The following is a 15,461-nucleotide window of genomic DNA, read 5'->3' as shown; positions in this document are numbered from 1 at the left end:
AATTTAAAAAAAAATAAAATAAAAAATAAAACCAGGGAAGATGTGTGTCAGGGTTGAATCCTTTCACCATTACTTATTCAATCTGTATGCTGAGCAAATAATCTGAAAAACTGGACTATGTGAAGAAGAATGCAGCATCAGAAGTAGAGGAAGACTCATTAACAACCTGCGATATGCAAATGTCACAAGCTTGCTTGCTGAAAGTGAGAAGGACTTGAAACACTTACTGATGTAGATCTCAGACTACAATATTCAATATGGATTGCACCTGAACATAAAGAAGATCCTCACAATTGGACCAACATTATGATAAATGCAGAAAAAAATTGAAGTTGTCAAGGATTTCATTTTCCTTGGATCCATAATCAACGCCCTTGGAAGTAACAGTCAAGAAATCAAATGACAAACTGCATTGGGCAAATCTTCTGCCAAAGAACTCAAAGTGTTAAAGGACAAACTATGTCACTTTGAAGTACAAGCTGTGCCTGACCAACTCCATTGTCTTTTCAATAGCCTCATATGCACATGAAAGTTGGACAATGAATAAGAAGACTGAAGAAGAACTGATGCATTTGAATGATGGTGTTGGTGAAGAATATTAACTATATTACGGACTGCCAGAAAGACAAACAAATCTGTCTTGGAAGAAGTATATCTTGCTTGGAAGAAGCAAGAATGGCCAGACTTCATCTCTCGTGCTTTGGTTATATTATCCGGAGGGACTAGTCCCTGATAAAGGATATCATGCTTAGTAAAGTAGTGGGTCAGCAAAAAAGGGTGAGAGCCTCAATAACATGGACTGACACAGTAGCTGCAAGAACCGGCCCAAGCACAGCAACAGTTGTGATGATGGCACGGGGCCAGGCAGTGTTTCACTCTGCTGTATACATAGCAACCCTATGTATATTGACTTGACAGCACCTAACAGCAACAATGGCTTTTAAAACATCCTTTGTCATATCCGTGGGAAAAACAAAAACAAAAACCACAGACTGGTAAAACTACCAAGTTTCCATCAAATTTGTTCTATTAATTATTAAAAAAAAAAAATTCAATTGTAAAAAACTATATTTCTTGTTTAGATACATTATGGTTATAGAACAAAGTCTATATGATTCCAATTCTATTTTTTTTCCCTAATTTCCTATATGAGCCAGCATATGGTCAATAACTTTTTTTTTTTTTTAAGTTTTTTTTTTTTTTTTTAATTAGGATTTGGGTGAAGATTTACAGAGTAAATTCACTTTTCATACAGCAGTTCACATATACTTTGTCTCATGTCATTGGTCAATAACTTTTAAGTCTTCCATATGTGCTTAAAATAATGCAAAATCTGTAGGTTTTGAGTACAAAATTCTATTGATTTCTTACAATAAAGAATGATCAATGCATTGTTCAAATAGTTTGTTCTTAATAATTTTTTTCTGCCTGCTTGTTCTACTAGTTACTGAGAAGTTCTATTAAAATCTCCTACTATAATCATGAATTCATCTATTTTTGCTTGCAGTTCCACCAAGTTTCTCTTTAGAAATCAGATTTGTAAAAATTTAGAACTGTTATATCTTTGTGTTAATTAAAATTTTAATCATTAACAAATGTTTTCTTTCAAATTTTAGTAATGAGTTTTTCCTTTTGCAATCCTTTTTCTTTCAACTTTTATATTTATTGAAATTATATACCTCTTGTAATAGTATATAAAGTAGCTCTGGTGGTATAGTGCCTAAGACATTTGACTGCTAACTAGAAGGCTGGTGGTCAAACCCACCAGCCACTCTGTGGAAAGAAGATTTGGCAATCTACTTCCGTAAAGATTTACTGCCTTGGAAACCCAATCAGTCGATATGAGTTGTAATCCACTCAATGGCAGTGAGTTGTTTTGTTTTGGTAACAGTTTATAAAGAGCTCTGGTAGCATAGGAGGTAAGGCATTTTGGCTGCTAACCACAAGGCTGGCAGTTCAAACCCACCAGCTGCTCTGCAGAAGATGAAGCAATATACTTTTGTAAAGATTTACAGCCTTAGAAACCCAATGAGGGTCACTAGGAGTTGGAATCAACTCAATGGCAGTACATTTGGTTTCTGAAGGGTTTTGCAACAATATTTAGTTAGGTTTTGTCAAAAGCAACAACCACAAAAAACAGATTTATATCTTCAAGGATTTAAAAGAGTGTGACTGTCAGATACAAGATACAAATTAACTAGGTATGGTCTATTTTGATAAAGGATTGAATCAGAAAAATTAGGAAGGAATCAAAATTATAATGTATTATCAAACATATCTGAAAAAAGAAACAAATGGAACTTCTATGAATAAAATATTTGATTTTAAAAAAACTAAATAGAACAGTTAAAGTAAGAAAGACACAGCTGAATAATCAATTAGAAGATACATTTGAAGACTTACAAGAATACAGCACAGAAAAACAAGAAAATGGAAAATATAAAAGAGGAAGAACTAAAGAAAATGAAGAGAAGGATATATCTGAAGAGCCAAAGACATAATTTTCCAAAATTTATAAAAGACATAAATATAAGAATCCATAGTTTTAAGAAAGTCAGGTCTAGTGACTAGATTTAAAAAACACATAATACCACAGGCAAAACATGAGCATAAGAGAGGGCAGAGAAAAAAATATAGATCCTTTACCAGGGATCAACAACCAGATTGACCCAAGCAACAGTGGAAAGTGGAAAAAAGTAAAATAATATCTCAAAGTACTTAGAAAAAAGTAACTGTTAAACTAGAATTGCAAAACTCTCTAAAACAAAAGTGGAACAGTGCCATTTTCAAATGCTCAAAAACCAGAAGTTAAGCATCAATAGAATTTTACTAAAGGAATTTCCAAAAGATATAGTTCATGAAGAAGGAAAATGATCTCAGAAAGATAATCTGAAATGCAAGTTAAAAAGAGAACAAAGATAGGAAGGATACAAATCATAAGAGAATTAACTGGAGTTAAAAGTATCCTAAAATCTTCCTAATGTTTGAAAAGAGAGTAAAGGTTACCAGCTAAAAACAGAAATTGTCACATTGGATAAAAAGTAAAATCCAGATAGAAGTTGTTTACAAGAGACCAACTCAAATATAAGGGCATACAACCACTGCCTTCAAGACAATTCTGACTCATAAAACAGAGTAAAGCTGCCCCACAAACATAGTGCCGATGTTTCCAAGGCTATAATCTTTATAGAAGCAGATTGTCATATTTTTCTCCTGCATAAGGGCTGGTGGGTTCAAACTGCTGACCTTTTAGTTAGCAGCCAAGTGCTTAACAATTGCATTACTAAGGCTCCTTTTCATGTGGAGAAAGGTTAAAGGTAAATGATGACTAATACTGACAAAATAAAATAGTAGATTACTAATAATATCAGACAAAATAGACTTCACTACATAATGATAAAATATTCAATTTGCCAAAAATATAGCAATTCTGAAAGCACCTAAGGCTAAATATAACTTCAAGGATAAACTGAAAATCCATTTTATTTTCATCATAGATTTCAATCTCTCAGTCATTTTTAAATCAGGCAGCCATTTAAACAACAAAATTACCAAACTTCTTTTAATGGATATTATGTAGAGCCCTGCATTCCACAACGAGAAGAGACACACTCATCAAGCACACATGGAACATTTATAAAAACTCTTGCCATATTAGGCCTTAAAATAAACCTGAAAAGATTTAAAAGAATCCGTATGTTCTGGTTACCTAGTGCCGATGTTACCAAACCACACAGCAGGCCATTAATTTAAGTCCATTGAAAGTCCCAAGGCTGGCAGAGCATGGCAGGCTGCTGAACGACACAGCTACATGCAGGGTTCAAGTGTGCCGTAAGCTAGAGATCATTCCCAAAGCTGTTTCTTATATACAGGAAGCAGACTACATACCCAAAACAGCTGCTCAGCTGCTCCAACAGATTCCACCATGGAGTTAATTACCAGTCTCACCATGGGGAATAACTATATTCAACTGCCCAGCCACTCAACCAGGCCCAGCCAAGTTGACACACAAACACACCCACCACACAGTATTACACAGCCCAGATTGTTTAACTAACAGAACAATTGTGTTAAAAGTCCGTAACAAAGAATTCTTTAAAAATTATCATACACTTTTAAATTTAAAAAAAACTTCTAAATGTGAAAAAGAAAAAACTGATTTATTACTATTTACATTGTCTCTGTCCCTTTAAATAAAAGTACAGTGGTTTCATTTATAGAACTCCTTCCTCATAAGAAGTCTTTCTGAAAGTTTAATGTATAAAACAAATGAATGTAGAACTATTCTGGCTCAAGAACAGTAGGAAGCCAGGAGTTCACCCTGGTCTGCCTTCCCACTGCTCCTCCCACACATACATAGATGGGCCCATTGAGTATAGTTTGAAAAACTATTACAAAGCGTGTGGGATATCATTTGGTTTCTGCTATTTAAATTGTCAACCTAGGCAATACCTTTGCAAGTTGCTTTTAAAGGGAGACATTCAATATAAAATATAATTAACCAAATACAACAAGCATGTTTGTTTGTTCACAACGTTGTAGAGTAAGAAAAAAAAATTCCACATTTATAACAATTAGTTTCTAACATGCTTCTAACGTGTAATATTAAACAAAAATAAAAACTACTGAAAATAAGGATACAGGCTGACCTTTGTAGAATCTTTTTAGCCTGAGCTTCAGAAGCATTTATACCCAATGATTTCAGAGCAGCAATTACTTCTGAAGTTTCAATTACTCCTTTAAAAAGCAGAGGAGAAAATCAAATTAAAACAATTGAAAATGTAACGAGACAAAAAATACTTAGAATATTGTTATTGTTGTTATGTGCCGTCGAGTTGGCCCCGACTCATAGCGACCCCTCCTTGGGTTTCCGAGGCAGTATCACTACGGAAGTAGGATTATAATAGGCTAAAAAAGTTGAAGTTGGTGTATGGTTAAAGCATTCAGCTGCTAATCAAAAGGTCATGGTTCGAACCCACCAGGCACTCTGCTGCAGAAAGATGGGGCAACCTGCTTCAGTAAAGATTTACAGCCTTGGAAACATTATAAGGCAGTACTACTCTGTCCTACAGGATTGCTATGAGTTAGAATCAACTTGATGGCAGTGGGTTTTGGTTTTGTTTTGGTATAATTCCATATTCACAATCCAAAACCTAAAAAGCTCTAAAAACAAGCGACTTCTTATAAATCTGGCACCAAAATTCATCTGATGGCAAACATATATGGCCACAAAAATTTCCAGTAAGGGATTGTGAATCTGCAATAGATCCTTGATTAATGTACCTACTCTAAATTTTAAAAATTAATCCTGGAGATTTGATTAAAGGACATGAAAAAGAAAAAGGCCAATCAACATTTTATAAAGCAGCCTTTAGGAGCTCTGGTAGTGTAATGCCTAAGGCACTTGACTGCTAACCAGAAGGCTGGCAGTTCAAACCCACTAGCCACTCCCCGGAAGGAAGGCTGGACAATCTACTTCCGTAGTGATACTGCCTTGGCAACCCAAGGGGGGGGTCGCTATGAGTCGGGGCCAACTCAACAGCACATAACAACAACAACAAAGCAACCTTTACAAAACCAACATACTTAAAATAAAACACCAAACCCTTTTAACGGAACCATATCCTGTGTCAAATAACTCAAATCAAAGAAAACATTTAATATGACTCTATTATGCATTTCACCTTTGCTATATATTGAGCATTAAGAGAAAATTAAATATTCCATATTCCACATGGAAGGAGGAGTAAAGAAATCAAACAACTTATTGCACTGGGCAAATCTGCTACAAAAGACCTCCTTAAAATGTTCAGGAGCAAAGATGTCACCTTGAGGACTAAGTTGTGCTTGACCCAAGTCATGGTATTTTCAGTCTCCTGATACGTGTGCAAAAGCTGGACAATAATAAGAAGGACTGAGGAAGAAATGATGCATTTGAATTATGATTTTGGCAAAGAATACTGACTATTATCATGGACTGCCAGAAGAACGAACAAATCTGTCTTGGAAGAAGTACAGGGGAGGCCAATCCTTACAGAAGTAGATCATGCTTGGTAAAGTAGAGGGTAAGCAAGACAGAGGAGATCCTCAATGAGATGGACTGACATAGTGGCTGCAGCAAGGGCCTCAGATGAAGCAATGATTGGGAGAATAGTACAGGACTGAGCAGTGTTTCATTCTATTGTACAAAGGGATGCTATGAGTCAGAACCAACTCAGTGTCACCTAACAACATGAGAAATCAGAATAACAGGTGCTTTGTGTGGTGGTAGTGATTTGAAAGGGGTACAAAAGGCGCTGGTGAATTTGTCAATTTATATTATTTATAATTTATGCATTTTTCTGTATATGTTACTTAACAACTGAATCTTCACCAAACATAGTAAGTTGGGACCAAACTTGAAATATCATATTAATCAGTTCTGAACTTGCCTGGTAATTTTCTAACTCTGCCTTTGTTCAAGCTATACTCTCAGCCAAGAAACCCTTTCTTTTCATTCCTCTTTATATATGGACCCAGCATAAATCTACACTGACCTGGTACAGTTAAGATCTCCCTGTATTGCTATTATAGCAATTATCATAGTCTACCTTGAGTTGGGCTATTTATACCTATTCTTACTCCACCCAAAACTGCTTCTGTAGAACTTTGTTTAATACAGTTCCTAGCACACTTGCTCACATATAGTGCTCAAAAACATTTCCTTGACTGAACTAAAATATATTAAGTAACTCTTATTATAAAGAAGCTAACAATGTAAGCTAAGATGTAGGGGGGAAAAAATTAGGTAATGCAATCCAGAACATAATCAAGTACAACTGATCAAAAGGAGAATAATGTTGACTTTAATTATATGCAGCAAGCTGACTTCATCGAGGAGATGAACTTGAAATGGATTTAATTAGTATTCAGATAGATGGAAAGGAGGACTTTCATTATTCTAGTTTTAAAATTGCATTGAAGAAATCCAAAATATTCCATACCTTTATCAGTGATTTACTGCTAAATAACAAACCCCAAACTCAAGTGGTTTGAAATAAATGTATTTAATCATGAATCCCGAGTTTGAGCTTGGCTGAAGTAGTTAGTCCTTCTGCTAGTCTGGGTCACTCATGTGAATTCAATCATATGGAAGTTTGACTGCAGCTGGAAATCCAAGATGGCTTCACTCACATATCTGTCATCTCATATGGGAGGTAAAATAGCTGAGGGTTAAATAGGCATCTCACTACATGTGGTTCTCCTAGCCAGGTAGGTTGATCTCTTTTCTGGTAGCTCAGGCATTCAAGAGGGAGCATTCCAAGAGGACAAGCCCCAATGCACAAGTACTTATCAAGTCCTGTAATCCAAATGCTGAAGCAAGTCAAATGGCCAAGCCCAGACTCAATGTGGTATAGGGCATGACTCCTGGGAGGTGTAGTTCACTGTAATCACCAATGTAACTTTATATCACATACCACAAAGCAAAATTACTTAATTTTTCAAAGCCTTAGTGTTCTCATCTGTAATATGTAGCTGTTGTAAGGACTGTTCAAGACAAAAATAAGACACAGAAGGTAAAGTAACAAGAACAGGCATGCCAGCCAGGACAGTCTAATAAATGTTAGTCCCTTTGCCACTCATTCCTCAATCCCCAAAATATTCCACCCCAGAAAGAACCTTAATGATGAAATCATTAATAGTTATTGCATTCACACTTTTTGGGGGGGATGAGAGCTGAAGTGAAACAAAGACTCAGATGTTTTTTGGTGAGAGAAGTTAAACAAAGAAGTTCACATTGGGGCTAAAATGCTAGCAAGTGAGCTGGCTAGCTCATCAGCCCACATATATCCATATGCCTCCAATGACTGCCATTAAGGCCTAGAAAGCCTATATGGGGGGAGGCAAGGCAAGGATGGGATGGTAAAACTTGAATCTTGTTTTTTATTAGTGTTTAGCACATATAAAAATTAGTGTTTAGCACATATAAGTGATGAACTAGGGGAGCTCTAAAAAAATGGTGTAGGGAAGGGTAAGAGGGGAAAAGGTCTGAAGCAGTGAACCAGACAGAGTATTAGAACTATGGGGTTGGGGGTGAATGTTGGCATCTGCAGTCAATAAGCCACCTGCCACCTAATACTAGAAACTGTCCTACCCCCACCATCCTAGAAAACACTTGTGCATTCTGGAATAGAGTGGCTGCAAATACCTATCAAATGAAAAAGCTGTACTCTGAGGTCCAAAAGAATGTGGTGTCAAGACACCTCCTGGTTCACGCATGGTGCAGAAAGAGGAGGTATTCTTTTTCTCATCCTCAAAAACATCCTGCTAAGGTAAACTGGCTGAGATCTACACAAAGATGATAGCTGTGGCAGCAGCAAGTGCAGCAATGACAACACAGACACAGGCAACTCAATCAGGTTGGTGCCTCTGCAGGGCTGCTAGGCCCTGAATGGTGCAATCCAAGTGGCCCGTGGCCCTGGTGACAACAGTAGAGATCCAATTCTGCCCACTGTCACAACTCAGGTACTCAAAATAAATGAAGGCAGAGGAACAGGGGCAGTATTCTACAAGAATGATACTTCTGTAGGACTTCTGGGGCTGAGCTGTGATGTTTCACTTTGATTAGCCAAGGCAGAAAGTAAAAGAACTATATTGTCAATGACTATATTACTCTGAGAATTAGACAATCTTGCTGCCAGACTTCTTTGCCCCTGAAAGCATATTTTCTCTTACCACTGATAACCACTGATTTATAGCTTTACCAGCAACAATAATGACATTCAATTTTTACTAATGATATTCTAATTTCACTAATTATCTGAAACAATGGATTTTCACAAATGATCATGGTCAACAAAGGATAACAAAGTGAAATTCTAAAATAACACTGGAGTGCAACCATCAGAACTCAATCAGCTGCAAATAATGACTAGGACTATTTAAAAGACATTTGTGTATAGTATTATGAAGCTCTGGTGGTATAGTAGTTAAGGTATTTGGCTGCTAACCAAAAGGTCAGTAGTTGGAACACCAGTTGCTTCGTGGAAGAAAAATGAGGCAGTCTGCTTCCATAAGGATTGACAACCTAGCAAACCCAACAGGGGTTACTATGAGTACGAATCGACTCAATCGCAGTGGGTTTGGTTTGGTATGTAGTATTCCTAAAGCTTCTACAACTATTTGAGTAGGAAGGTCCAGAAAGAACTAAACTTCAAGCTGGCAAGTGAACAAAAGCTCGGAGCACCATGATTAAGTAAGTATAAAGGGAAACGTAACCACTTTTGCACTCAGAGTTGCTAAAGCTTGTGATATTCTGGTTATACTTAGTTTTACCTAAGAATCCATCAGTAGAATCCTTTCATCACTAGAATCCTTTAAGGAGCTCTTCCAACTCCACAGCAGTGAGTTTGGTTTTTTTTTGTTTGTTTGTTTGTTTGCTTTCTGGAACACTTAGTATTTTTCAACTAACAAAAATCGGAATTTCACCCAACTTAAAAATTAATGTATATATTTCTTAAATAGGGTAAAAGTAAATTCTAATTACCCATGGTGGGTTAACCACATATGCATGTAGAAGACGTATTCTATTTTTATGTTTAGTCTCTCTGATTTAAAGGTTTGTGACAGAGCAGAAGAGACTATACCTCTCCTCTGTAAATCAGCATTGATATTCATTGAAGCACTATATGTAAGAGTAAAAGGCTGGAAATATTCTGTAAGAATGTGGGAATGATTAGATATTTCACGGTTATAAACGGAATCGTTCACAGCCAGTAAAATTACATTTGTGAAGAACATTAAATGAAGTGAAAATGCTTACAATAAAACATTAAAAGAAAAAAAAATAAGAAACCAAACCAAACATACACTGTGACAGCAATATCACTTGAGAGGGAAACAAAGAGATTAAGAAACAGACAGAAAGCCTAAAAAGGAAAAACAAAAATATACTAAAATATTTCAATTTATCTCTAGATAGCAGGGTTACAAGTAACTTTTACTTTTTTTCAGGAACTTTTCTTGTGCTATCTAATTTTCCTGCAACCAAAATGTTTTCATAATCAGTGAGAAAACAACACATGTCATTTTTAAAATTACCATGACACTCTCAGCACATATACTGCAAAAGAACAGAAAGGCCTACTCACTAAGTCAAGAAGCTTTAAATTCTGAGAACACAGACTTCCACAAAAATTGCTTGATTAAAAAGATAGTAGCTGCATAGGCACTATGCCACCAAGAATAATACATAGACTGTATTTATTAGTATTATAATTATATAATAATTTAATTATAGTATTATAATTTGTATATAATAATTATGAAACTAATAAATACAGTCTATGTATTATTCTTGGTAGCATAGTGCCAAAGGCATTTGACTGCTAACCAGAAGGCAGGAGGTTCAAACCCACTAGCCACTCCTTGGAAGGAAGACTGGGCAATCTACTTCAGTCGTGATACTGCCTGGGAAACCCAAGGAGAAGTCACTATGAGTCAGGTCCAACTCGACAGCAGTGAGTTTTTTTAGTTATGTATTATTCTTAGAAATTGAAAAAATTACTATTAGAAATAGTTGAATCTTTGACAATAGGAGTTATATATAGACTATTCTTTAATACTGAGTTATTATTCAAGCTAAACTTACTGTGGATAAAAAAATAAATAAACACACCATCATTATTTGTGTCCAGACTATTAAATGCCAGCCTCATTTTTTTCTCGTGGTCCTGAAGGTACTGTACAAATTCTTCAAAGTCTAATTCTGAATCTTTATTGGTATCTCCAGCTTTAAAAATTGCCTATAAGAAAGAGGAAACTCATTTCAGAGACATAGAGCAAATAAAGGTACTATATTATGCTAACTTGCACCTTTCATTCATACTAATGATTCCCACAAGCATCCATTATCCTGGATTTTCAGTCACAGGTACATGGCTAAGTAGTTAAATTTTGGAATTTGTACAATACTAGAATCAATAATCAGTATGTTATTAAAAATAATTATGGATCTTGTAATTTAACAATTTAAATGTATTAGGTATTTACCTGAGGTAAACAATAAATGCCAAATACCATGAAAGACATAAAGATACTAAGATACATAGTCTTTGCCATCAAAGCCTCACAATGTATTAACTACTAACTAAATGAGGTAGAATATGTGAAATTCTAGCATGTCCCACAGCTTAGAAGTTTAAGATCTGGTCTTATAAATAAGCATGTACATTCAAAGCTGACTGGGACTTGTGCTTTTTTAAAATTAAAAAAAAAAAAAAACTGTAATAATTTTAAAAACACACACCCATTATAAATATTTCCAGAAGACTCCTACTTCAAAGACACAGTCCATCTCTTGTTCATCTTTTTGACAACTCTGTTGTCATCAAGTCAATTCCAACTCATAGTGACCCTGTAGGACAGAACAGATCTGCCCCATAGAGTTTTCTAGGCTGTAATATCTACGGAAGCTGACTGCCACATCTTTTTTCCACAGATCAGCTGGTGGGTTTGAACTGTTGACCTTTTGGTTAGTAGCCAAGAATTTAACTACTGCACCACCAGAACTCCTTATAGTATATATGCCCACTGCCACTGAGTCAATTCTGATTTATAGAAACCCTACTGGACATAAAGTTTCCAAGGCTGTAAATCTTTATGGAAGCAGACTGCCTCATCTTTCTCTCTTGGAGCAGCTGGTAGGTTTGAACTACCAATCTTTTGGATAGCTGCCAATGCTTTAACCATGCTGCCACAAAGCTCCTTCATGGTATATGTGTGTGTGTGTATCTACACATACATATATACATGTATATATACACATATATGTACACACATATAAGAAAAAATAAACTCACTGCCATCAAGTCAATTCCAACTCATAGTGACCCCCTTTGAGTTTCCAAGGGGTAAATCTTTACAGAAGTAGATTGCCCATTCTTCCTTCCATGAAGTGGCTAGTGGGTTTGAACCACCAACCTCCTGGTTAGCAGTCAAATGGCTTGGGCACTATGCCGCCAGAGCTCCTTCATGGTATATACAGACCTTAATAAATATTTGTTGAATATAAAAAGAAATAGTGTGAACTGGACATTGGACTACTTGGATTCAAAGACAAGATGATATAATCTCTGTGCTGAAATAGTTACAGAATAGTAGCAACCACTCACATAACCAAAGGGAACATGTCAAGCAACATGATGAGAATGTGTTCAAGATACACAGTTTGGGGGATTAGAGAGAGCCTTCACTGAGGAAGAATGCTTGAGCTGAGTCTTGCAGAGAAAAAGAGGCATTACCTGGACAGACAAATGGGAGAGGACATTTCAAAAATATGTGACAGTATCTGCAGCCAGGCAGAACATATGTTATCTAGAAAGACATAGTAATGATGATGAGATGATAGCAGCTAGTATTTTTTGAGCACTTACTTCTAAAGACTTTATAAGGATTTAATCCTCATAAACCTAAAATATTTGCTAACGACAAAATGAAAGGGATAAAAGTAGGCAATGCCTATCTAGTAGGGAGGGTAGAGATAATGAGAGAATTTATATGCCACAAGAAAAGTTTCAAATTAATTATGTAGGTTAGAGTTTTCCAAAGAGTGGGATACATATGGTGCTCACATGGAAACAGTATAATACTAAATCACAGTGTAAGATTCACTACACTGTTTCAACTATCTTTCAGTTCTTCTAATTACATCATAGAGAAATTGTTTGGTGCTGATGCGCCTCAATAGTTCCCAACTTCTAAAGAAAAAAAAATAGAGTGTAAATCTCAGGTTCAACTTCATTAGACACGATAATATTTAGCAAGAATTCAGTAACACTAATTTGTTTTCATTGTGGTTAGTTTATGTTTAAGTTTAATCTGGTTTTCCATTTATGGCAGTGGTATAAAGTTTCATTTTAAAATAAATTTATTCATATAACAAATGAGTTGAATAACTTAAAATAATAGGAAGATAACACTACAGTCAGTTCTTGAATGTGGCAAACCTCATGAAGGTGGTACATACCACTGTAAATGACAGTATGCCACTGAAGAATTTTGAGCAGAGTGCCACGATCAGTGTTAGAAAGGTCATTCCAACGGTACACTTCAACGTAAGAGAGAGAGAATGAAAAATAAAAAAGATCAGTAAGGAGGTTACAGCACAAATCCAAAAGACAAATGAACTTCTGAAGTAAGATGAAGATGGTAGAAACAGAAATGGGGGAGAGATACAAAAGATCTTTTGAAGGTGGAAGGAAACTTGATCACTGGCACATAGAGGGCAAGGGTAAGAGAGGAATCTAGAACTCTCAAGATGTGCGGTATTTGACTTACCAGATGTAATATTGCTGCACTTAGCTGCCACGGAAGGAGTTTTGTGGCATAGTGGGTAAGACATTTGGCTGCTAACCAAGTCAGCAGTTCAAACCCACTAACTGTTCCATGGCAGGAAGATGAGGCAATCTACTTCTGTAAAGATTTACAGCCTGGGAAACCCAATGGGGGTCACTATGAGTCACAATCAAATTAACAGCAATGGGTTTGGTTTTTTTTGGCTTAGCTGCTGTGGAGTCAGCCCCCAATCCCAGCATGCCATGCACAATGAGATTGCATCACTGTGATCCATGGGGTTTGCACTGGAAGATATCTCAGAAGTAGATCACCAGGCCTTTCTTCCTAGTCTGTCTGAGTCTGGAGGCTCTGCTGAACCTCATAGCAACAAGCAAGACTCCACTGACACTGATCTATTTTTTAAAAAAATTAAAATAATATTCTTTTTATTGTGATGAGTAACAAAACATAACAAAAAATATGCCATTTGAATATTTTTACATGTACTATTCAGTGAAAAATAAATTTATTTTTAAAGAAACTTTATATCACTACCATTAATAACTATAGAAAAATTCACTTCATTAAAAAATGGACAAAAGCTTTAAATACATAATTCAACAAAGAACTGCTATCAAGTCAGTTTTGATTTACAGCAATCCCACATGACACAACAAAACTGCCCATAGTGTTTTCTAGGTTGTAATCTTTGTATATATATATATCTGTTTTTACTGTTAAGGATATATAAACTATATTCCTTATAGAAGCAGATTGTCAGGTATTTTTCCCACGGAGCCACTGGGTGGGTTCAAACAGCCAACATTCAGTTAGCAGCTGAGCACTTCACCATTGCACCACCAAAGCTCCTTAAAGATCTAGTAAAGAGTATATAAGAAAATGAAAAGATGCTCAACAATATTAATTGTGGTAGTGAAGGTTATGTGTCAATTTAACCAGGTCTGGTTTTGAATGGGTGGGTGGCTGGATATAGTTATTCCCCAAGATGAAACTGGTAATCAACTCCATGGTGGAATCTACTGTGAGCAGCTGTGTAGCTGCCTTAGGGATGTGGTCTGCTCCCAGTGTGTCAGAAGATGCTTTAGAAAGGTCTGGAGCTTTTTGGCACACTTGGACCCAGCATGTAGTCGAGTCTTCGTTCAGCAGCCCGCCATGTTGCCTGCCAATCTGGGGACTATTTCTATCCCTGAACTATTGGCCGGCCATGGTGCTCAATAATCTTGGGACTATGCCATTTTATCTGTGGACCATGGGTTTGTCAGACTCAGCAGCCAGTGGCTGCCTGAGTTAAGAGAAGCCTCCAGCTTCAATGGGCTGGGGCAAAAGGCGGAGCTAAAGCCCAAGGCTGAAGGGCCTTCACCCAGCCCCTAGAGCTGGCACTTTGAAATCCAACTTTTAGCCTCCAAAACTGTAAGAGACTAAATCTCTATTTGTTTCAAGCCATACATTTGTGGTATGTTTGTTACAGCAATACTAGGTAATGAAAACATTAGTCCTTGTTAGGTGCCATCGAGAGTTCCAACTCATAGCAGAACCAGGGTATCCATAACAATCATCATGTGGTTACTGTGACTCATGAAGAGACAGTGTAAACAATAAACATAAATAACAAAAAAACTTACAGCTTTCAATAAAGCATTTTAAGCATCTGTACATAATTAAAAGTTAAGAAACAAAAGTTGAACTATTCCCAAGTCTCTATTTTCTAATAAAAACTCTCCTGAGAAGAATTAATATTTGGCAAACTATGCGGTAATTATGGGACCATTTATCTGTACTAAATGGCTGGTTTAAATATCTTAATATCTGTCTAGCAAAATATTATCCTTGGACCATCAAGGTACTGCTATCCTAAGCAACTCATAGTACATGTTTAAGAAAAAAGTATACAGGCTATCTGCTAACATCAAAAAGTATATTTTAGACAATTCCTATTTTCTAACACCATCATTAGAGTCTAGTCTTCAGCATGTTTGGTAATAAATCATACATTCCTCAAAGCTAAAACTCCACCACATCTCAGTTTCTGCCTTGATCAAGTTCTTTAATTAATTCAACTGGCCTATTTTCAACTCCACCACTGTCTGCCAGTTTGTTGTACTGTGATATAATGCCATAAGATGAGC

At 36.2% G+C, this 15,461-nt stretch overlaps 1 protein-coding gene across 1 annotated transcript in view; it reads right to left on the bottom strand.

The window, feature by feature from the left end:
• Positions 1-15,461, bottom strand: part of LOC103204725 (calcium-binding mitochondrial carrier protein SCaMC-1-like) — a 97,520-nt gene that overhangs the window by 66,870 nt on the left and 15,189 nt on the right. Inside the window, exons 2-3 of the mRNA XM_007949925.1 lie at positions 10,658-10,784; positions 4,650-4,737 (exon numbers count right to left, since the gene is read on the bottom strand). Of these exons, the coding sequence (XP_007948116.1) occupies positions 4,650-4,737; positions 10,658-10,784 (215 nt within the window). The remainder of the gene's footprint in view (positions 1-4,649; positions 4,738-10,657; positions 10,785-15,461) is intronic.

Source organism: Orycteropus afer, unplaced genomic scaffold (assembly GCF_000298275.1).
Source record: "Orycteropus afer afer isolate SDZICR_OR568_19922 unplaced genomic scaffold, OryAfe1.0 scaffold00010, whole genome shotgun sequence".
Classification (NCBI taxonomy): domain Eukaryota; kingdom Metazoa; phylum Chordata; class Mammalia; order Tubulidentata; family Orycteropodidae; genus Orycteropus; species Orycteropus afer.
The sequence above is the reverse complement of the archived record's forward strand: the minus strand, read 5'-3'. Positions and strand labels throughout refer to the sequence as shown.